Consider the following 25,050-nt stretch of genomic DNA (forward strand, 5'->3'; position numbering starts at 1 on the left):
ATCGGTTTTCTCCTACACAAAGGTGTAGGACAGCCCCGGCTTTTATGAAAGTCTGCTTAGCCTCAGGGGGAACAAAAGGGTGTACAGGTTCAGCTGGCGTCCCAGAGCGCTCCCACCACGGAAAGCCCGCGGTCATCCTTACCACCGGGTTGACGCAGGCCATGACAGCGGATCCCAGCGCCCGGCCCTCGCGCCCGCACAGCTCGCGATGCGCTGCGGGGGTGACTGGGCGCGCGTTTTGAACGGCGAGGTACGTTGCACGCGCAACGGCGGAGGACGCCAGAGGCGTGGCAGGGCAGGTGAGGACGATTATTGAATGCAGCGGGATTAACGGAAGACTCCGTGCCAGGGCGGAGAAGGGGTTGGCCTGCGTGAGCAAAGAGGCCCGCTTTGGGCCGGTCACATGACCCTTGAATGGCCTGTATTTCCTCAATCTGTGAAATAAAGACTGAGAAAACAGCAGCGGGGCAATGCACTGGTAGATCCCAGTCCCACTGAAGCTGGGGAGAAGAAAGAAGGGAGACTAGTGGTATCTGTCTTCTCCCTTTACCCATTTTCATGCCTCCCCTTACTCCCCACTTACAGCTGAACTACATTTTTTTGTTATCTAAAAATAGAACAAGAGCCAGACTCTTCTAAGACTGGTTCTCCAAGTGTAGTACAGCAGCATCTGTATTTTATCGGGGGAACTTGTTAAATATGCAAATGTCGGGTCCCACCCCAGACGTACTGCATCAGAAACTGGAGGAGGGGGTCCCAGCATTCTGTAACTTTCACATGCTCTCCAGGTGATTCTGATAGGCGCTAACATGAGACCCACTGTCCTAAGACAACGATTCTCCACTTCGGGCACACATTAAAATCACCTGAGGAGCTTCCAAACAGTTTGGTGCCTGAATCCCCTTCCAGAGAATGATTCTAATAATGCAGCCAAGGTGGAAAAACCACTGCTAAAATGAAGTCAGCACGCCAACACCAGCGAGGCTCCTTTTCCTCCTCAGGCAGAAATCACCATCTCTTGGCCTGGAATAATTCCCTCCCTCCCCTGAAGGACAGGGCATCTTAGGCATACCTTACCTAGCTAAGGCTGAGGGTAGATGTAAACACAGATAACCTCAGGTTAGAAAAGGGAAGAAGTCATCTATTGCCACAACTCTGCCTTTTAAACAGCCTTTCTAGCCTACAGATAGGTCTTTGACCTAACCAGATGGTCAAGTTATTTGATGATTAAAAATCCTATTAGGTTTAAAATTGGCTGTTTATGTATTCATTTGTGCATCTAAGTGCAGTAGAGCTATTTATGCCCTACCACTCTGTATTTGATTTGCCTGGGTCAGGTACCTTATGGTTTGTGAGTTTCAAGAATCTGATTTATATGACACCTTTTAGAAAACTTTCTTAAGTTCAAAACTATTAGAAATTTCTTTTACAAAAATCCAAGAAGTTTATAGGGTAATTTTGAATGGCTATATCTGTCTATCCGGCAATTTACTACCAGAAGTATTCCAAGTGACTTATCTTTCACCCAAAATAGAAAAGCTAAAAGCAGTCATTGATTCCTACTGATATTATAAAATCCAATTAAATTATTCAAGCTTGGAAATAAGAAAGCTAAAACGTCTCTTGTTTTTCATCTTTTTCATAGAAAGATTTTAAGTCTTTACTCCTAAATACATAGGATTGGTGAGCACCTATCTTGCTGTGACAGCATACTGTTTTATTTTACCTCATTATATATGATACCCTTCTCAGAGCTATATTGTAGATCATTGCATATTTTTGAAATTAAACGTGGACCTTGGTACCCATAAAAAGTGTGACTAAGAGTTGAATTGTTATTGCCTATTACACTTAGTATACTCACATTATGAAAGTTCGTGCAACATTGGGAGAGAAGTGTTAGCAACTTTTCATTTGACCCATGCAATCTGTCTGAATAGTCTCTAGTTATTTCTTCCCAATAATAGACAGTGACCATTAGTGGAGGTATGCTTTAAAGACAAGTGCTTAGTAAATCCAAGTTGCACATCTGCTATGGACCTGTGGTATCCAGCTTCCTAGATGGCCTCCGGGTATTCACAATATGGTGTTGTCCCCTCCTATATTATAGCATGATTTGTCTGATTTACCAGTGAAATAAAACCTCCTGATATTCACAATGTGGTGTTGTCCCCTCCTACATTGTACCATGGTTTGCGTGGTTCACCAGTAAAATAAAGCAGAAGTGATGGCATATCTCTTCTGAGATTAGGTTATAAATAGCTGTGGATTCTTTCCTGGGCTCTCTCTCTCTTTCTCTCAGATCACTCACTTTTGGGGAAGCCAGCCATCACGTCATGAGGATACTCAGGTAGCCTGCGCAGAGGTCCATGTGGCAGGGAACTGAGATTCAAGCCCATAGTTAGCAAGTATCAAAAACCTGCAATCACATGAGTAAGCTTGGAAATAGATCCTTCCCCCGTTGATGATTGCAGCCCCGATCGACAGTTTGACTGCATCCATGCAAGATACATTGAACCAGAACTACCCTCTGAACATCCCCTAGATTCCTGATCCTCAAAAACTGTGTGAGATAATAAATATTTGTAATTTTAAGCAGTTAAGTTTTGGGGTAACTTGTTACACAGCATGAGATAACTAACACAGGGCCCATTCTCTGATTGGACTGTGACTAAAAAAGACTTGGTTTTCCCTCATTGTAATCTCTTGAGTACCCTCATCAGCCACAAGAGCATTTGAAAAGTATGTAAAGGAATCTTTATAAACTGAAATTTGATAGCTTTGACCAAGGATTATCATGAAACAAGCAGTCTGTTATGGTCATGTAATGGTCAGATTTCTTTTGTCAATTTTTCAAACTCAAAGGGAAAATGTGTTGCATATACAAAACACTCTTGATGCTAAAATTGAAATTTCAAGGCCCCAAAGCCTCAGTGAGGCAATTTTACAGTGACTATTTTTTATGTTATCAAATAGAAAATAAAAAAGGAATGCTGAGCCTTGGTCCTTCTTTGAGTACTTATTTCTTTTAAATTACAACTGTGCCAAAGCTCTTCTCCAACTGCCCATCACAGTTTAGAGCATCAGATTTTCATTTACTCCTGCTTTGTTTGAGGACTATAATATATATTCAAGATATCATTGGTAATCAACACCAGTTTTTTGGAACATATAAGCAAATATTAATAATCAGATTAAAGTCTTTGCATTCTGTATGTTCTCATTACTTTTGCCTGGAGGTTTTAGTCATATTATTCCAAAAGTAAAGAAAGAATTTCACTTTGCTTATTGTGAGAAAAGGCCATATTTATGAAGTCCTTTTGTTAGATAAAAATGTAAAGAAAAAATATTTTAGAGACAACCTATTACCTTTTACACATTAAACTTTACAGTCAAATACAGGGTATTTCAATAATAGACTCTAAATAATATATTTATTGGTAATGAAAAATACAAGTTAGTCTTTGAGCATATGGCTTGAGGCAGCAAATATTCATAATTAGTTTCAACCAATGCACTAAACCCAGCAGCATTGTGTTTCTCTGCCTCTGTTTCATCTTGTACACATCTTCCAGGAAATGAAAAGCCAGATAATCTCTGCCTCACCCTGTAACTTTGAAACAGTTACAACGTTGGCAGTTCTGATGTATTTTATACTCTGCACTTTCGTAACATTTTCCATTTTCTAATACAACTCCAAAATCAACTTACTTTATTTGAACATCAGATTCTATTCCACCATGATGAATCCCTCCCCACACCCCAACAGGATTTCAGTTAAAATGACTATATGACACAATGCTATGGCCAACTGGTGACCTTATCACACAGTGGGACACTCTTAGTAAGCACATCACTGCCTATTTCAAAATATTTTAATATTCAAGAGATGTAAACATTGTGTACATATGAAAGTTACTGATTGTAATTAACTCATGGAAAGTACGCAGGATGACTTCAAACACAATTTTCCTCATCACTACTTTTTCAACATGCTCATCAGGGCTTGATAAGGATTCAATAATTTCCTAGCTAACAAATGATTCCATTTTCATTTCTTTAATCATAATGTGTATAATCATACATGAACATGAAATATTAGCAAGGATACTGTTCATTGTCTCCAGTTATTTCTCCAACCTAAATTTAAATTTAAAGAAGACAGAGATAAAGAACAATAATCTGAATTTAAGGCTATGACCTGGAAAAAACCAACCAGCTTTGTTCCCACAATAACTGCCCTTTTCTTCTTTTCTAATCTGTCTCATTTTATAAAGTTTAAATGGCAGCATCTCGAATAGTCTATATTGCTGTCTTAGGTGCTTCAAATATCAGGAGAAGCAGAGACAACATGGAGTAAACACTTTTTCCTATTCTTTCTGCTAAGAACAGCTAAAAATTCTGGATATTATACATTAAAAAATAAGAGGACTCTGAAAGGTGGAGAGAAGATGAGAGAGCAGTTATGGATCTCACAACCCCAAGAATGACACGGCAGTGAATTCCCTGCTTTTCTTTTTGCCTCCTGTATCCCATACCGGGTGCCGGTGAGGCTGGCAACCCAGAAACATCAATGCTCACAGACAAAGAAGAAAGCTCCAGCAAAAGCCTTCTTTTTCTAGACAAAGGACCAAGAAAGGGTCATCAAGACAGAAAACTTTTAAACAAAAACCACTCTACTCTATCCAAACACCACAGAAAAACACTGTGGCCCCTCTCCCGCACCATCACCCTACTTGTCATTGTGTTTTCTTTTGGCTTGGGAAGTGCACAACTTCGTGGTCCCATAAATTTAAGCACACTGTGATTTGTACAGTTCCATTTGTTCCCTAAGTTGTAGTACCTAGCATTGTCCTGGCCACATAAGAAGTTCCTGACAAATACCCATTATCTTGTATGTGTTTACTTGGGGTGAACTAGTGAGTAATTCTTTATTCAAATGTTTTTCATTTGAGGTTATAATTTATTCATATGTGGATACGTCAAGAAATAAAGCACCTGATATTGTTTCAAGTACAGGGGAAAGACTTTCTGCAGCTACACAATGGTTCCAAGATATCTTTAGCAAGAGACAGATGCTTTCATTTCACAATAAGAAGGGGTCAGATGTTGGGTATTAAATGAGAAAACATGGTCCCTGGCACATGGTAGGTGCTAAAAAGCTAAGGGTGCTTGCTCTCCACTTTCACCAGCTTTCAAAAACAAGATTCAATCAAATTTTAAAAGAAACATTTTAATCTTTTCAACCTCTTAAAGATATATGTGTGTGTTTATTTTTAAAAAGCATATTTCTAACCATAAGCGTGATAGATTTTAAATTTCTTGAGGACTGAGGCTGTGTATTTTTCATCCTTATGTGCCCCTTGAGTTCCAAGCATAGTACCTCAAATATGAAAAACATTCATTAAAAGTTTTTGATATAAATTTATTATTAAATTGTTATAAAATGGAATTTCTAGCCTATTTGTGTGGGGGAGGAGATTAGGGACTAAAATGCAACTATCCTTGGGAGAAGTAGTGCATTGATCTAAATGCATCCTATCATTCATTCATGCACTGTTTTATATTCAACACATAGGTCATAAACTCTGGCCGGAGACTAGCCCCATACCACTGGCATTGCTACTACCATCACCTACCACCACCCTTGTAGACAGGCCTCTTCCCAGAAAATGGGACATTACTGTGAGCAGAGCCACCCCGAACAAAATCCTAAACAGGGTGAGGAAAAAGAAAAATATGCAAGTATTTACATTATAATGAGATTAGTACTAAAAATTACTTACGAGGATCACTAACCTGAATGAGGAGGGCTAGGGAAGGTTTCCTGAAGTTGGACCCCTAAACTGAGATGTTAGGAATGAGCAAGGGACAAAGGAAGGCGGTAAGGAAGAGTGTGCCATGCAGAGGGCACTATCAGCCAAAGCTTGGGGCTTGAGAACATGGTGGGTTTGAGGAAATAAGTGCAGTTCAATTTGGCCAGAGGACAGAGACCAAGGCAAGCTGTAGCAAAAGCTAAGGCTGGCTGGTAGGCAAATGCCAGATAAAGTGTCCCCCACTGACTGCAGCGTGGAGAGTGAGCTGGAGTATGGCCACACTGGAGGCTGAGAAGCAGTTAAAGGTCTGTGGGGTATGGAAGAATAAGCAGCTCCATTTAAAAAGCCTGCAGGAGAAGCCAAACCCGAGAGGAAGAACACCAAGATCTAAGTTACTGATGTATATCTTTTCCTGGCACTCAATCATATAAGGCAAAAAGGGGGAGGGGAGAAGACCCCCTAAAGCCTCGAGGATGTATAGGGAGAAAGGGCTGGAGCATCCACTGATGGAGGAAAAGGCAATAAAAAGAGGACTACAAACATCATCGAGTTCACAATTTTACCCAGGGCCATTTCTGATCCCAGTGCGAGTTTAATATAGGATTTGTCCTTTTCCACAATGAGTACTTAGCAAAGCCTTTGAAAAGTGTTTCAGAATATCTCAAAATTATCCACTGGAGAGGCAGGCTCTTGGCATTTAACAATACCACTGTTCAAAGATGCTCTTTCCTTGTCCTTTTCATGGCACTTGAGGACCTTTGTGTGGAATTCTCTCTGAGCAGTGTGAAAATATCAAAATAAAGCTCTGCAGAAAAGGACAAGCACTGCAACGAGGTGCCACCTCCCACCCCCACTCAGCCACTCACAGATCGGTGGCATCTCTCTCAGAGATGAAAAGCAGAAATAGAGACTAAATTCTAGAGTGCTCACAAATGAATTTCCCAAATCGGAGCTACCTTAACCATTTATTCCCTGTTAGAGGAAATTGATAATCTCAGTTCCAAAATCACAAGAATGTCCTTGTTTGAGTCAGCATAGCTGATATTCAAGCATTAATACCAGTGAAGAACACATATTGAAAGGTGTGATGGAGGGGTTCAAGAAAATAAAATTAAAGTCAGCTGTAAAGGGTCCTTAGAGAAATAGGACCTGCTGTCTCTGGGATGGTGAAAAGTCTCTGAATCTAGTTCATTCTGGGAATGAAACTAAGAACTACTTAATACCTTGGATAACAGGCTTGCATTCATCTGTACCCATACACTCCGCCTTGCCTCCTAACGCAGTGCGTGAACTGCTTGTGCTCTAGTCTAAGTCAGCCCCTCTGCTCCTGCCTGGGGTCTCGTCTCCTCTCACACACTCTGAGATATGGCCCTAGCAATTGTCTCTCCTTTACATCATTAATTTTCCTTTCACCACTGGGTCACTGCCAATTTGCAGAAATATCTGCCATCTAGTGGTGTACCAAGGATGGGGGTGGGGGACAGTCAGCCCTGGGCGCAGGCCATAATGGCATGTACTGTCTGTTGAGAATTTAAACACAATAATGAAACAACTAAAAGTCATTCTGCTTTTGATTATCACCACGTGCTGGCAATTCCAAGCAACATCCAAAATAGAACTCTCCCTTCCCTCCTAATGTTTTTATTGGAATATGTTTTAAACAATGGATGCAATTACTGTTGAGTTTTAATAATGCATATGGAAGATTCAAATCAGCATATTTTAATTTCTTAGTGTTAAATAAACATCGTATCTTACATGGAAGTTAATTTCGAGAACTCTCAGTTATGTAGTTGGACCCCTGACACGTGGAATCAGATGCACATATTCATTTTAGAAATTCATGATAGTCCAGAATTGTTCAAACTTGTTTCAGGGCAATTTTTGTCTTCATCTCTTTTGGCACTACATATTGCTTGATTTAAACCATAGATTTAGGCCGGATGCGGTGGCTCACGCCTATAATCCTAGCACACTGGGAGGCCGAGGCGGGCGGATTGTTTGAGCTCAGGAGGTCGAGACCAGCCTGAGCAAGAGCGAGACCCCGTCTCTACTAAAAATAGAAAGAAATTAATCAGACAACTAAAAATATATAGAAAAAATTAGCCGGGCATGGTGGTGCATGCCTGTAATCCCAGCTACTAGGGAGGCTGAGGCAGTAGGATCACTTGATTGCTGTGAGCTAGGCTAACGCCACGGCACTCACTCTAGCCAGGGCAACAGAGTGAGACTCTGTCTCAAAAAAATAAAATAAAATAAACCATAGATTTAAAATAAACAGTCATTGTAAAGATGAAGAAATAGAACCTAGGTTACTTTAATTCTGTCATTCTATGTGACCATTTGGAATTTTTATTTGTACCTTTAAATTTAAAAGAGTAAAATGGAATGTGAATTGCAAGATGTAATTTTTTTGTTTAGTAAGTTTTGTTTGGTTACTTTATACATGAAATATTTACCATATTTGAGCAATAATGGTTTTCAATTTAAGTTTATTCTTCTATTTTAATAGTGAATTGTTTCAGTTACCTAGCTTTGAAATGATTCCGAACACATATATAGTTTGCTACATGAGTAACATATGTTTTACCGAGATGAGAACTTGGAATGTACTCCCCTTTGCCTCAAGAATGTTATATCATACTTTATGAGACCCCATGTTTGTTATTGACCTCAACCACTGGACTCCAAAAGCCAATCACCACGTAACACAATATGCATCGACAACATACTGTGCATAAGATGGCAGTCCCATAAGATTATAATACCATAGTTTTACTGTACCTTTTCTTTGTTTAGAGATGTTTAAATACTTATACAAATACCGTTATGCTGCTGTTGCCTACAGTACTCAATACAACACCATGCTGTTACTGAAAACAGGTGTGTAGCCTAGGAGCAGTAGGCTACACCATATAGTTTAGGTTGGAGTGAGTACACTCTGTAACATTCACACAAGGACAAAAACTGCCTAATGACGCATTTATCAGAACATATTTTCATAGTTCAGCGACACATGATTTACCTATAAACCTTCTGACAGACACTTTGAGAGATTAGGCCGCAGCAGGGCTGCACACTTTCAGGCTGCTTCTCCAAAGGCTGAGTGCTGGAGCTGTGGCAGGTGGCAGGGCCACAATCTGTTAGCCTTTGAGCTCACCTCAGAAGCCTCACCGGCCAACACCCACGCTGCCGTCTGGCATCCAGGGACCTTACCTACCATGGAGGATCTCTGCCAAGAACCAATCCTACATTCTTACGCCTCACACTTTAATTAGCCTTTACATTCCACAGATGGCTGCTTTCATCTTAATTGAGCAACTAGACTAATAATTTTTGAACTCACTACATGGTAAATGTAGTTCATCTCTCAAGTGTATTTATTCCCTGTGAGATTCGTTCTGGTTCTTCTCCTCTTTAAGCATTGTGAGAAAAAAATTCCCTTTGTGTGGCAACAAACCATGTAATTCATGAAATCACACTTTGATCGCCCCCTTATTTTAACCACACGAAACAGTTTTGGGTTTTGTTTTGTTTTGTTCTGGTCCATGGCAGCCTGGTGGTGCCCTCTGCTCTGCCAGGCTTGGGTTGCTCTGCCCAGTGAGGTCACGGCCAGCAAAACAGTCTTTAAACAATGAATCAAGAAAATCAAACATCGCATTAATAGTATGATTTAACAGTTGCTTAAATTGCACCTTTCGCAGATACTTTAATTTTATTAAAATTCACTTGTTATTTATTAGACAATTATTTACATAGTATATTATTATATCAGACTAATAAAGAACCAAAGGTCAAATGGTTAGGTAGATATAAAAACGATGACTAAATAGCTCTTTTTTTTTTAATCCTGCAGGAAGTTGCAGGTATTCTCAAGCTTGTGAAACCAGCAACTGGTTTATAATTATTCTGAGTGTGATAACAAAATGTGAAGTGGGATTGCCATCCCAACGTGAAATGACATGGACCAAGTGGAGCTCAACCAAGAAAAATTTTAAAACAAAGCAAGAAATAATTAAATCAATGGCTAAATTTATTTTGAAATATGTGATGCCTGCAACATCACACATACAGCTGATGAAAATTCTGAAGAAATGCAAGCTGGTACATCCAAAGCACTCATGCCAGAAACAGCACATGATTCCGATGACATGGGCTGAAAGATGACAAGGAATCGTTTTCTATAAGCACTGACAGTAAGGAAGAGAAAAAGAATGTTTTATCAAGAGTCAACATTAAGAAGATAAAAATAATAACCATCATAATAATGAAGAAAGAGTCACGAGTAGAGACAAAGTATCAAGATTTGGATCTTAAGGGGTGTGGGAGAGAAGTTAAAAGATCTCAACCTCAGCAGCTACTGTCCCAGTTTCATATTTACAGCAAAACTCAAAAGAGCTGAAGAAGTTCAAAACATGCCACCGCAAAATATACTGCTTTGGCATATGGATTATTTTAAGCTGAAGGCACTTGAGAAACAGCAGATGCAGGAAAGGCTCTCTGACCTGCTCCTTTCTACCTAAAAGCAGATCATAAAATTTCTCCTGAAAAAGGTGCCTTCCCTGTACTAGAAAGAGAAGAACCTTCCTATCACCAGAGACTGGGAGCCAATGCCAAAATGAACCTATACATCAAACCTACTAAAATAGCCCTTATCTTTCATTAGTATCCCCCATGTATTTCCTAGCCAGTGTCCCACAATTTAATGCCCGTAGCCCAAGCCCCTTTGTCTTGACACATCCCCAATAATGTATTGTTCTCTGTGAGAAAGGTATATAAGCTTTGTGTCCTAATGGCTTCTTAGGGTCTGCATTTTCCTTTTGAAGACTTCCTTCCATGTAAAAGTATTAAATAAAATGCACATGATTTTCTCCTGCTAATCTGTCTTATGTCAGTTTAGTTCTTAAGCCAACCACAGGACCTAAGAGGGCAAAAAGACGTTTCTACCTCCCTCACAGAGCCATCTACCCACTGGATCCGCAGCCACCTGAGCTGGCTTCCACGACCATCACTATGATGACTGTTTCTGTCAAGGACACCAAGTTCCATGTTGCAAAACCCAATGGTCGACTCTTAGTCCTCCGCTTACCCTGTTGGCAGCATTCGAGGCAGCCGAGTACAGCCTTGTTCACTGGACCTCTGGGATACCACTCTCTTATTTCTCCTTCTCGAGCTACTCTTCTTCAGTGTCCTTTGCTGCATTGTCCTCATTTTCCTGAACTCTACACTTCAGAGAGCCCAGGGACTTGGTTCTCAGGCCATTTCTCTTCTTTATACTCACTCCCAAGGGATCCCATCCAGTGACCCGAGCTCTAAGTGTTTATGTCTCTCAGAGTCACATCTCCAGCCCACCCTCTTTCCTGTCTTATACCTCCAATTGCTACTTGCTGTCTCCACTTGGATGTCCAATAGGCATCTCAAAGTTAACACATCCGCACCCGAACTCCTGATCTCTCTCTCCAGACCTGCTCCTACAACAGTCTTCCCCTCCTCCATAAAAATAAATAAACAAATAAATAAACCTCCAGCCCAGGCACAGTGGCTCACACCTGTAATCACAGCAGTTTGGGGAGTAGAGGCAGGAGGATTGCTTAAGCCCAGAAGTTCAAGACCTGGGCAATATAGCAAAGTCCCATCTCTACAAAAAAATTTTAAAATTAGCTGGGCATGATGGCATGCAGGTGGAGTCCTATCTACTCAGGAAGCTGAGGCAGGAGGCTCACCTGAGCCTTGGAGTTGGAGGCTGCAGTGAGCTGTGATCGCATCACTGTACTCTAGCCTGGGCGACAGAGCAAGGCACTATCTCACAAAAAACAAACAATCAAAATATTCCAGGCCGGGCATGGTGGCTCATGCCTGTAATCCTAACACTCTGGGAGGCCAAGGTGGGCGAATCACTTGAGGTCAGGCATTCAAGACCAGCCTGAGCAAGAGCGAGACTCCCGTCTCTACCAAAAATAGAAAGAAATTAGGTGGACAACTAAAAATATATAGAAAAAAATTAGCCAGGTATGGTGGTGCATGTCTGTAGTCCCAGCTACTCAGAAGGCTGAGGCAGAAGGATTGCCTGCGCCCAGGAGTTTGAGGTTGCTGTGAGCTAGGCTGACACCACGGCACTCTAGCCCGGGCAACACAGTGAGACTCTGTCTCAAAAAAAGAAAAAAAAAATTCCATTCTTTAGTTGCTCAGATCAAAAATCTGGGATTTATTTTTGGTTCCCCTTTTTCCCTCACACCCCACATCCAATCCATCAGCACACACTGTTGGCTCTATATGTCAAATATGTTCTGAGTACAACCATTTTTCCTCTCTCATCACCACTCCTAATCATCCTCACCTCTCACCTGGTGCTACTGGCTTAATGTTTGTGTCCTCCCAAGATTTACATGTTGAAACCTAACCCCGAGGTGATGGTATTACAAGGCAGGGCCTTTGGGGGGCGATTGTGTCATGAGGGTGGAGTCCCTGTGAATGGGATTAATGCCCTTATGAAAAAGGATTGAGGGAGCCCTTTTGCCCCTTCAGCCACATGTGAACACGGCAACAAGGTGCTATCTATGAGGAACAGGGCCTCACCAGACACTGAATCTGTTGGCACCTTGATCTTGGACTTCCCAGCCTCCATAACTGTAAGAAATAAATGTTTACAAATTATCCACACTAAGGTATGGCAGCAGGAATAGACTAAGACACCTATGTATTGCAACAGAGTCCTAACTGTTCTCTCTGCTCTGCCATTGTCCCCGTTTTATGTCCACAGAACCATCTTAGCATGTGATAAAGTTCATGTCACTCCTCTGCACAAAGCCTCATGGGGCTTCCATCTTACTCAGAATAAAATTCGAAGTACTTACCATGGCCTCCTCTGACCTCCCCACAATTCCTCTGATTGCTCCCACCTGCATCCCCCACCACCTTGCTCACCCTGATCTAGCCACCCAGCCCCCGTCTGCCCTCCGTGAAGTCCCTCTGACTGGCTAGCACCCTCTGATCCCAGTGCCTGTGCATTAGCAGTGCCTTTGCTGGGCGCACTCTTCCCTGGGGGATCTGGGTGGCTCTCTCTCATTTCTTTCAGGTCTCTGCTAGAATGTCATCTCATCAGAGAGGACATTTCTGACCAACCCATCTAAAATACCATCCTTGTACCACTCTTTGTCACTTTACCTTGCTTTATATTTCTGCACAGCAATGATCACAACTTAGTATCTGTTTATTGTCTGACTTCCCCAACTATCACATATCCTGTACAAAAGCGAAAATTAACTGGTTTTTTGATTGCTTGTCCCCAGTGCCTAGAAAAATGCAGACATATAGTAAGCATTTGATAAACATTAGAATGATCAGCAAGGTGATTAATTGGAACTATGGTCACGTAGCATTTTGAGGTGACTCAAAGTGGCAAACTGTGACTGCCAATTTCTTAAGGAAGCCTTTTGTATTACACTTCAGAGTGTGGAAGACATCTTTGGGAATGCTTCATGTATTCAGCTACGTTCATAGACTTACTCATGATATAATATTTTTGGAAATAGAGTATCCTAACAGGCTTTATAAAAGAATGACAACATCCACCTAGAAAGATTTCTAAGAGAAATGTAGAGCCCATTTTGAAAAGAACAATGCTCATTACTGCTTTCTGAGGATTGAAACAGTGTGAAGGCTTGTCCCTGAGTCAAATTAGCATAGAATATTCTGTATTTGCTCGTTCTTACCTAAGAATCTGAAGATACTATACTGAGCTGGAGCTTTCTAAAGACTGCATTGACCTTGACACATGACAAAACAAGATGAATTAATTATATTTTATAAATCTTTTAAAGTAGGGCTATTTAAAGTTTAGCAACTCTCATTAGAAAAAGTTTGTTTGAAATCTTTGGAAAAGAAAGGAACCATTTTTCTGTCTCTTTAATAGAAATGCTTAGAGATAAGCATAGTATTTAAAACTTTGGGATTCATAAAATCGTGTTCAACAGCATTTTTAGACAAGGTATTAAGAATACTTTAAAGTGTTTGTCTACGGCATTAATTTTAATTATACTCCACTGGACTCACAATGCTTTGAAATGCTTTATAAAATGCCCCCAAGATCTTTTATTAATCATAATTAGAAGCACCACCAAATTCAAAAGCTAATGTTTCTAACTCTGGGTAGCATCAGCTTGCCTATGAGCACCCTCTTCTGTTTCAAGAGTGTACTGCAAATTACATTCCATGAAATTTACAATGCTGGGTCTCAGGAAAATGTCAACACACACAATCATGTTGTTTAAATAAACCACCCTTCCCTCTGAAGTTTGGAAGGCTGTGCCGGTGCACATACATGAAGGGGAAGTAGCACACCTCAAAGTGTAATGGTGAGTTGCCCTTCTTCCCCAGGAAATCTCATGGAAATAACTTTAAACTTTTAAAACATGAGGCAATTAATCTAATCAGTTTTCCTTTTCTTTATAGATGGAACCTAATTTTAAAGGCACAATATTACCTGCAGCTTTTATCTATGGTATTTTTTTTTGACTCAACTATTTGCTTCCTGACCAGCAATTCTATCTTGCTTTAAAAATTAATTACAGTCTAATTCATATTTCAATGCCAGTTTTAAGCAGGAACTTACTAATACACTTGTAACAAGACAAATCCTTGTTTCATATAACCCAGAGAAATATGCAGGTCATTAGGTTGGGCCCCATGAAATTGCCATCAAGAGTGGTAGATAATGGCAGCTGCATGTGGTTCAACGGAATACACATAGCCATACGTTTTAGGACCCTGGCTAAGGGCACGCACGAAAACATCCTTGAAATGGAGTAGCTGTAGAGAATGGGGAGGGTCTAGGAAAGACAACCTCAAAATCTACCTTGTGTCTACACGAAGTGGGAAGGGCAGTCTAGCTAGAATTGAGACAAAACAGAAAAGAATTGATTGATGGGGTTTTGAGGAATGTTGTTACTAATATTGTCAGTTTATGTCATTAATCCTTTTGTTGTTAATGAAGAACTAGAGGCAAGTCTCGTTAATGCCAGCAGTGGCTAAAACAGTGCTTAATGATCTGGCCTCTATAAAGTGCTGATGCAGTTTTGAAATACTAATTTTAATAGCTAAATAAAAATTTAATTTCAATATGAGGCTATTTCCTATAAAAAGTGAGGTGGAGAGGTTGTTAGGTTGTTTTTTTTATCAGCACTGATTTATCTTCATATCTATCTATTATGGCCCTCCCTCACCCCCCTTCCCCATCCGCATACCCACCTGAAATATATTCTGTACAATTATATAAAACTAATTTTCTAAACTTCAAAAACTTTGCTTTTAAATGCACATTAATTCTAAAGCACTGCTATGCAAGCTGCCAACGTTTGAAAATTCCATGGAATTCTCCCATGGACAAAGTTTGTCCTGTTATCAGGAAAAATTGTGAAAGATTTTGAATAATAGAAGTCCTGTCTAGCTCATTCGTCCAGGTTATGAACGCCTTTCATTGTCTTGGAGTAATTTTACAACTCCGTAAGTTGTAGAAAACTGATAATAATCACATGATCCTTGTCCAGAGAAATACCAATTAATCATGTTACGGTAGGAGGAATTATTGACTATTGTCTGTACATAGATCCATTTTGCATCTATTTGCAAATTTATTTCAGAATTCTTCACTTCCTATATATGTCTCTGCTCTTTGAAGAATTCTCCTTGGAACTGGTTATAACATCTTACCAGTTCCCTCATTAATGAGTTAACGAGTTAAATGAAATCTTACGCACATAGTCATCTCATACCTTTATGAGTCATGATTATACCTTATTTTTAAAATCATCCTTTATAACATCATCAACTATAGTGTCATTTTTCCAGGATGTGCCATGTTCACTGACTCCTTAACAGTGAAGCTACGTACATATGCCTGACAGAGAGTCAATTGTTTAAGGTTGTTGAAATTGATTTCATACCTTGAAAAATATTGCCCCAGGCCTTGCAAAAGAAGATATAAATCCACAGCAAGAATCATTTGAAATACATCTTTAATTTTAGAAAAATCAATATGTAATCTACAAAATATTTTGTTACATGATTATTAAGGCTCAATCTGTTTCATATTTGTATTGACAGGACATAAAATCATATTTAGAGTAAAACATTATAACAGCCATTGTTAAGGAAGACCTCCCAACTGAATTTATAATAAACGAGGCTGTATCATAAGCACAGATCCAGAATGAAGGGAACTAAATCCTAGAACAGTCTAATATATACAACAAGTAGAAAATTCCAGCCTTTATTTATGTGCTAGAAAGTATCCTTTTTTCATACCTTTGTTAATGGATAAACTGTTGTAATTCCCATAGAAAAAGGAAATGTCCTTAAATTCAGATCTGCACAGTTGATCATTACATGATCAACCCAAGAATTCATTTACACAGTTAATATGATCCTGTAACTGGAAAGGTGACCAACCAAAACAATTACTGCAGAACAACTAGTCATGAACTGGTAAACTCCTTGGAAATATGCTAATTTGACTCCAAAATGGTCAAACTCATAAAGGAGTGATCAAAATTAAAATGCTAGAAAAGGAGTATTCTCTCCTTTACTCCCTTTCTTCCTTCCTTACCTCCTTCCAAAGTAGGAGTTTTTTTGAAGATCACTATTCTGGCAAAGGAGATTCTACTTCTCAATTTGTAAGTCTAAATGGATCCTACCTGATTTTTCACTTAGAGCTCTGTAGTCACATTTGACCTCCTGCCATTTCTGAGGTCAGAAGAATTGTATTAAAAAGCCTCTCCTCTCTACACAGAATGTTAATTTAACACTAAGTAATGAATATTTAAGGATCCTAATAGATGTGCAAATTAACAATTATGCGGTAGCCCCCTGCTGTTAATGCTATCAACCTTTGCTGCAGAAACTCCATTTGAGCTCTCAGTCTTTTGTTATTATATTTTCAACACTGACTCCTGAGATGCTCCTGAAGGCTGGGTGGCTTATGAGTAAATGACCCTAGCAGGGAGGTACCCACAGATACTTAGTCAACGTGTGAAACATGAGGGGCAATTAACAGAACACTTTGCTGAATTTATTTTGAAGTGTAAATATTCATTAAGTTCATCTGAATCAGATTGTGAGTTCTTTATGGGCAGGATGCCTTAAAACAGATCCAGAAAGGAATGGCAGTCATTAACCCAGCTAACTTCATGGGGATTGTGGTGCAGCTTCAGATTCAGCCGCCTCCGTACCGGTTCTGAGCAGATTGAAGTCACTCCAGAGTGTGCCCACACCAGATGATAAGGAAAGACAGTGGAATTTTTTAAAAATGACATACACACACAGATTTGCCCTCCTATAGATCAACAGTGAATCTCAAGCATATGATATTATGAGCAATGCATCAAGTGAAGTTAAAAAGAGCAATACCAATTCATTTTAACCAGCAACTTTTGCATTCTTCGCCCTTTACAGTAAAATAATGAAAAGCAATAAAATCTGCCGATGGATACGGACCACCATAAATGTTTGTTTTAATCTGTTTTTAGACAGATTTAAATGAATGTAATACAACATTAAATAAAACGTAAGAAATAAACTCTGTAGGCCAACAAATAAATGTTGTTTGGAAGAACATTATATCAGTTTTGACTCAAAACAAATCTGGCAAATAGAGAAAAATATCTCCTAATTATATTTGAGATTCAACATAAATTGAAGGTGTATTAATACCACATGGAGGAGTTTGTTTCTCAGATTAAAAAATGCCTAGAATATAGACGTCATAAATTTTAAGATTCTGAATTTCATTGTAAATACTAAAAGGAGATTAAAAGCAGTGTTATAATAGCTAATGCCACTGACTTTTCATTAGGAACCAAACTATTATAGTCATTTACCTGACTTTGAAGAATAAAAATGTTGCCTCTTAGAAATCTAAGTAAAATAATCTAGTATTTTTCACTTTGCTCATCTTTTAAAGAAAAAATATTCTAAATTAAGCAGAATTAGCATAAAATAGCATTATAGCAGAACTAGCATAAAATAATAATAATACTGTTTAGACTTTACTCAAGAGAGGCTTGAGTTCATTACAACTAATACTTTATCAAAACACATTTTCAGAATCTGTACTTTTAGAAAACAATATTCACAAACTGTAAAAATTCACCTTTAATGTACATAAATATTTTAACTAGTGTCCAATACTCAGATTCCGTTTTGAAAAAAATTCTGCCAAGCAAAAGGAAATACATCTTAGTGACTTGTACTAAAATATGTATGTCGACAGAAATAGCTTCTTTGCAGCACATACCAGAATACAAACTTATTTTGAAAATGAGAATACAGTGGGGGAAAGACAGGTACCAAATACAGCCAATGATTGCTCAACATGTGGTAAGAGGACAGGAAGATAAATAATTCAGAACTACAGATACTTCCAGACCTCCATTTTAGCTTGTGGTTTCAACATCATTCTACAGGTAGCCACATTTCAGAAGTGAGCAAGAGGGAAAATGAAGTATTTTGGTTAATGTGTCCTTTGATTGCCTTACCCTCTGCTACAGGTGCTAACACAGCAAGAAGAGATCGGAACAATAAACATGGCACCTAGGTAATCCAGGGTGCGAAAGAATCTACCCACTGAGTAATCAAAAATTGAAAGCCCTTTAGCCAAAAAGGGCTGCCAGGTCATACAACAAGTAACAGTGCCTTTGAGTTTGAGTTTCAATAGAAAGCAAAACTTCACACAAATTATAGACACATTTTAGATCAAAATCCTAGGGCAAAAACGTATCAAAAGCATAAAATACAAATTGTTTGGGTTTAGGTCTAAACTTCTCTAAACACGGTCAGCGGACCTGTCCTAAGCCCATTATTCAGATGTCATTTCCGCTATACAGTAGCAGACCTTGGTGTGGTTTTGTGAATTACATATTTGACAAGGGGGAGGTCATCATTTACTCTTGCTACTCCTACTGAGTTACACAGTCGCCAACTTTATCTGGGTCTTCTCCATCGATGGTAATCCACTTCTTTTCTATTTCGACCTGTTATGCAAAAGCAAAACATAGGCAATATTAACAAATGCAACACAGAACTCACTTCTCTTCAGTCCTGTTTCATATATGAGGACTGTTGCCACCTCACCCTTTGGACACAGACATAGCCCTCCACCTCCTATAGTAGCTCCCGAGTGAGCATCTCTGCTCTCCTTGTGGGCAACAGAGCCCTCCCAAATCCTCCTGTCCAGGGCCAAATCTCGAAGAGGACTGAAACTCTCTTCACCTCTAAGTCAAACGTCGCTTTTGTAAAATCTACACAGAATACTCATGTTGATAAGACATTTGCAGATCTGGCTAGACATGTGATCAATTCCCCCCAAGTATCATATATCCAGCCAGATTTATAACACACTCAAAATTAGCTCACTAACTAAAACAAACTAGTTTACAAACTAGCAAACCAGCTGGGCCAAACCATCTGTCTTCCCTTCACATCATTTTTGTCTCAGCTCAAATGTCACCTCCTCATGGAGGTCCTCCAGGACTACTTTAGATAAAGAAGCCCTCTGTCACTGTCTGTCCTGTTGTTTTATTTTATTCTCTTCTTAGAATTTGTGGGCTAGGCATGGTAGTTCACGCCTGTAATCCCAGCACTTTGGTAGGCTGTGGTGGGAGGATCGCTTGAGGCTAAGCGTTCAAGACCAGCCTGAGCAACATAGAGAGACCCCATCTCTACGAAAAAAGTTTTTTAAAAACTAGCCAGGCATAGTGGTGCATATCTATAGCCCCAGCAACTTGGGAGGCTGAGGCAGGAGGATCTCTTGAGCCCAGGAGTTTGAGGTTACAGTGAGCCATGATTGCTCCACTGCATTCCACATTCCAGCCTGGGCTCATAGCAAGACCCTGTCTCAAAAAAAAAAAAAAGAATTTGTCATTTGTTGAAATTATGTTATTTATTTGTTTACTAATTATTTTTTGTTTCCTCCCACTAGAAGGTATACTGCATGAGGACAGGGACCTTGTCTCTCTGTTCACTGCTGCATCCCCACATGCAGACCAGTACCTGGCACTTTGGAACTGCTCAACAGATACTCATTAAATGGAAGAAAACATTTTGAAACTGCCATCAGGTGTAGATCAACTTGCAAATACTATTAAAGCTGAAGGTACTTTGGTAATTTTGAGTCATCCACTAAAACTACAAGAAACTGGCATCTTCTGTGAATAGGAGAATTGGAATAAATGCAGTCTCCATATGCACCTGACTCACATCTCAGTGGCACATAATACTTAGATACCTAGTGTTATAGGTCAGGTTCCCCAAGAAGCAGACTCTTGAGATGGAGCTTTGTGTGCAGAGTTTACTGGGCAGTGCTGTTGGGGTCAACACCCATGGAGGAAGGAAGCAGAAGGGGCTGAGAGAGAAGCTGGGCTGCAAAGCAGTGGTAACCAAGGCTTCAGCCAACGCCCTGCCCCGGGAGAGCTGACGCTGGGCTGGCCCTGCAGGTAGCCCAGGTTGATGCAAAGGGGCATTACACCGCTGCATCTACCCAGCAGTGGACACAAGCTGACCCAGGAAGGGGGCATGACCTCAGGCAAGGCAGCTGTCTTCAGCCAGAGCAATTCCCAGCTGCTAGGGGAATAAGTCCTTCAGCTGAAGGGGCTGCACGGAACAGCATGTACCCATCGCGACTTTTATCAATAGAAAAACGTCACTGACCCGAACATATCGACTTCTAAACAGATGGGCCAAAATAAAGAAAAATCCTACAGTATAGGAACATCAGTTGGTATTAATGAAGTCTTATAAAATATCACTATTTTTAATAGGAATAAATGAGTAGAAAATCAGAATGGCATTGATCATAGCTGAGAGTCAAGCAATACATAGATTTTAAAATGCTATTAAAAAGTATAGAATGTCATTCCTGTGAAAGTCGAAAAGGAAACATACAAATTCTAAACTGAACCACCTGTTTGTTGTGTGCTGTTTAATTGTGCTGATTTTTTAAATACTTTCTAGTTAAAAAAAAATACTCTTAAACAAAGCCAGCAACCCATGTCACCATTGCAAGATAGCAGGGGAAATATGTGGCAGAGGTTATCCACGTATCTACTAACCTTGAAGATAAGAAGGAAAAACAAGTTTAGAAACAGATGTAAGTGCATGCTGCTCTTTAATTCATCTGGCCCAAGAATGCAGAAGAGCTGATGGTGAACATTCAAAACTATTGTCATAGAGTCACTCAGCATTTCCAAAAGAGTACTCCAAATACTACTATTCCACAAGATACTGACAGGCATTCTACATACACACACCCACACAGGCAAGATTCCATAGCCAATGAGTTGGGAAAAACTGGATTAAGTAAGCATAACAAGTTTCTTTATTGCAGGACTTCTCAGAGCCTTCATCTAACATTAACTTAATGTATGGCATTCCCAACTTAGTTTTTTCTTATGTTATTATATGGGACAGATGTTTCACAGAACACATTTTGGGAAACGGTCTTCTAACATCATAATTTTTATTATAAATATGCTTCTAAAATATAAATGTTTTAATGTTCTGTTTTTCATGGAAACCTGAATTATTAGGTATCCCCCACATTCTCTAAAATGATGAGGAAGAACTAAGCTCAATGGTGACCACCAAGTTTCCATAGCTGAGCTCCTCTCTAGGTCAAATATCATCATACACACATAGTCATATAAGAGGGCAAAGCAAATATTTAAAGCCGAATCAGGTCACAGTTCTGGAAGCCCCAACTTGCACCAAGGGGCTCTGAGACGTACCTGGATGTTGTAGCAAGCTCGCTGCTGAACATGTTTCTGTGGCTGGATGTCACTCTCCACCCCCAGAGACCTGACCTCGGTCCTTGAGGCACAGGTGTCAAGCATTGAAAACTGAACAGTAGCAAACGGATACCAATCAGAGGGAATTTCTTGGTCTGATCCAAGTTCTAGTTTGTATGACAGACAATGGGGATGATCAGGACCTTGAAGAAAAAATCAAATAGTCAAAAATATTTCAATGGCCACTGGACATTTCTCCTAAACATAAAAGGCACTCGCTTCTCTCCTTAATAAGCAATTTCATTAACACTATGGCAGTGAGAATTCCATTTAAGCAACATACCATCAAAATCTACCATTTTGCATTAACTGCAGGAAAGCTATCTGCAATTTTAAGTACTAGCTTTAAAAGAAGTATGACTTTATTACTATATATATATACATATATATGCATAGATTAACTCCTAAAAGTGTTTTTAATTAGAAATATTACTAAATTTTCTTTAATTAAAAGATAGGAGTAATATTTATATTCAACATACTTATTTGGCTACAGTTTGCTTAGGACTTGTAGAAACCACTTTCTCTTAAATAGACTGAATAAGCTCTTATAATAATTCTTAATTTATTCATTTTATAATGTGAAAGTAAACTTCAGCCCAGATTAGGTCATATTATTTAAAAAGTCTGATTTTTAAAAGTTGGTGAAATTTTATTACATTTCAGAAAATATTCCAGGCCAACAATTTTTTTCAGTAGAACAGATTATTTTTCACTACTGCAATTCTCACTTATCCTTCTGAAACGCTTTGACTGGAACAGATGTACAATGTGGAAACCGACATATTTCAATATTTCCGTCTAATATTTATTTTCACTCAATGCAATTTGTCATTTATTGAGCATCAGCACTATGCCAGGCTGGGCTCTGTGCCAGAACCAAGGATATTAGATATGCTCAAAGATTTCAGATGGGGGACATATAGTGTGTGTGTGTGTGCGTGTGTGTGTGTGTGTGTTATAATGGAATAAAAAATATTTCCACTGTAATCACTGTAGCAACTTTACAAATGTTCTGTGATTCTGTTGCATTGTTCATAACATCTACATATCCAAAGCAGCTGTCTTTACTGAAATAAATGTACGAGACAACAGTAATTTCAAAAGCCAGATTAAATTACTGTACCACCAACATAGCTGGAGAAAGAACATTGCTATCAGAACATAGCTTTAGGCACAAAAACAAGAGTTTAAAGGATTTTACTTAATTCTTAAAAGATAAATTGCCTTTCATTCCCTACACCTGGTTTCTTGTAGAGAGACTAATAGAATTCTAAGGCTATAAAAGGCCTTGAAAAGTCATCAATCAATTAACCAATGGATGCTCATTATCTGTCTCCACACTTACAGCTAGGGCAGGACAACAGTGGCCTCCGAGGTGCTCTAAGCAACCCAGAGCGCCGCAGGCAAGTGATAACTTCATTCACACACACACACATCCACCCACAGAGACTGCACACTCCATTACTCTTTCTAGTCTTCTGTCTGCAGTGAGGATACAGTACATTCATTTACACTTAATTCAGGCCTCTTCAGTCCTGCTATAGCAAAGCAGTTAAAAACACAAACACTAGACCCAGATTGCCCAGAGTCCAATCCCAGCTCTGCTATTTATAGCTATGTTGCTTATCTAAGTCTCAGTTTGTCCATCTTAAAATAAAGGTAATGATGATAACCCAAACTTTATAAAGTCGTGAGAATTAGACAGTTGATACACAATAAAGCCCTGGGCCAGTAGTATTGTATAGTAGTATAGACAGGCTGAACATACGCTATTACTTTGCAAAGCGTTACTCAATTATAAATCCAATATTATTGTTTAATTACTATAATTTTGCTAATAAAGGGGCTGAATTCTCTATGTTTAGAGTTGAAAATGATATTGGAGGTGATCTGATATGCACCTTTTACAGGAAAAAACCTGTTCTCAGAAGTTTTGCAATGAAAATTGGAGGGAAAAAAATTAAATCTGAGTTGAAGACCTTGTACTCCAAAAATGTTAGAAACAAAACATTTCTACCTGCTTGTCTTAAAAACTGGTAAAAGATAAAAGAGAGCATTATTTTTTCCACAAAGAAAAAAAGTGATTTATTTTGTTGAGTTGCTTCGTCAGCTTTTTTATCCACATAAAAAGCAGTTAGACCAAATTCAAAATTGATTGGCAGAGGCAAATGTTGCAGAAAAACAGAACAGAAACACCAGGAGGCTTTAGTTTTGGGGGAAAACAAACATAAAGTACAAAATAACCTGTCCTATAGGAAAAAGTGACACCATTATTTTTTTTTAATTGTTCCTCAATGATTCTGTTGGTAAGAGAAAACGAAATTCTGATCTCATGCTTCTAACATGCAGAATTCTGGTCTTAATCAAGAGTTGCTACGTTTTTATGCCTTTTATTTTTCAGTCGCTTTTAAATTGGGGATAAGGTGAACCAGGTATTTTCCAAAATCCATTCCTATTCAAAACACGATATTCACGCAGCCTGGCATTACCCCTGCAACACTGGAACTTAATTTCATGTGAATTTAGGGTCCCAAGGGTTGCTGTGGATGGTACCTGCATTCTATGAAATTGGCGCTTCCAAGCCTTTCAGAAAGGAAAGACAGAGGATTGGGCCACCATATAGGACCCAGGGCTGCCACCAAGTGGGCAGGAGACCCACGTTGAAACCACACCAGTGTGTGGAAAGTTTTTACTGTCGACCTGTAGGGGGCCTGTTTGGAGGAGGGGCTCAGGAGCAAGCAGTCACCCTGGGTAAGATCTGTGGGCGCTAAAGACCTAGATTAAGCCTCCACTATATTAACTAGCTGAAAACAGATAAACACAGTGAGCACAGACTAACAGGTGTTGAGACGTTGCTAAACCTAGTGCATTTGAGTGGCCTTGTCTGGCATTTCTCACCAGCAGAGCTAAAGGATTTCTATCATGACTGGAAAACCAGTAGTGTTATCAGGTACTAAACGTCTTATTTCAGAGCTCACTTAATCTTCTGGGCAGCAAAGTACAAATATAAAATAGCTTTAAAAGAGAGCATTTTTCCTTTCAAGTTTTCTGGTGTATTTTTCCTGGCATTTGGAAACTCTAAATAGTCCACAGTATTAATAATACACAGTCCCTCTTCAGACGTTCAGCTCCATAAGAACAAGTATCATATCTGTCTCTAGCACAACGTCTGACACATTTGAGGCTTAGCACGCATTTGTCAAATTCATGAATAAATGAATTAGAGGAAATTTGTGTTATCTCGGTGCTGACCACTAGGGGGAAATCTCGGGCTTTGGTAATTATTCTCTCGCCCTAACTCCTTTTCTTAGGACAAGGAATGCAAATCACAAAACCTTCTTAGGTCTAGTTGATATCCAGTCCTCCTTGAACCAAAATGTCACATATATGAAACC

At 39.3% G+C, this 25,050-nt stretch overlaps 2 protein-coding genes across 2 annotated transcripts in view; both read right to left on the reverse strand.

The window, feature by feature from the left end:
* The window catches only part of GTF2A1L (general transcription factor IIA, 1-like), a 58,005-nt gene extending 57,802 nt beyond the window's left edge, over window positions 1–203 (reverse strand). Inside the window, exon 1 of the mRNA XM_012638874.1 lies at window positions 143–203. Coding sequence (XP_012494328.1) covers window positions 143–163 — 21 coding nt within the window. The 5' untranslated portion in view covers window positions 164–203. The remainder of the gene's footprint in view (window positions 1–142) is intronic.
* An 18,033-nt stretch (window positions 204–18,236) lies between these two features.
* The window catches only part of STON1 (stonin 1), a 47,396-nt gene continuing 40,582 nt past the window's right edge, over window positions 18,237–25,050 (reverse strand). The window contains exons 3-4 of the mRNA XM_012638872.1: window positions 21,593–21,795; window positions 18,237–18,841 (exon numbers count right to left, since the gene is read on the reverse strand). Of these exons, the coding sequence (XP_012494326.1) occupies window positions 18,767–18,841; window positions 21,593–21,795 (278 nt within the window). The 3' untranslated portion in view covers window positions 18,237–18,766. The remainder of the gene's footprint in view (window positions 18,842–21,592; window positions 21,796–25,050) is intronic.

This window comes from Propithecus coquereli, unplaced genomic scaffold (assembly GCF_000956105.1).
Source record: "Propithecus coquereli isolate 6110/MARCELLA unplaced genomic scaffold, Pcoq_1.0 Scaffold136, whole genome shotgun sequence".
Taxonomy (NCBI): domain Eukaryota; kingdom Metazoa; phylum Chordata; class Mammalia; order Primates; family Indriidae; genus Propithecus; species Propithecus coquereli.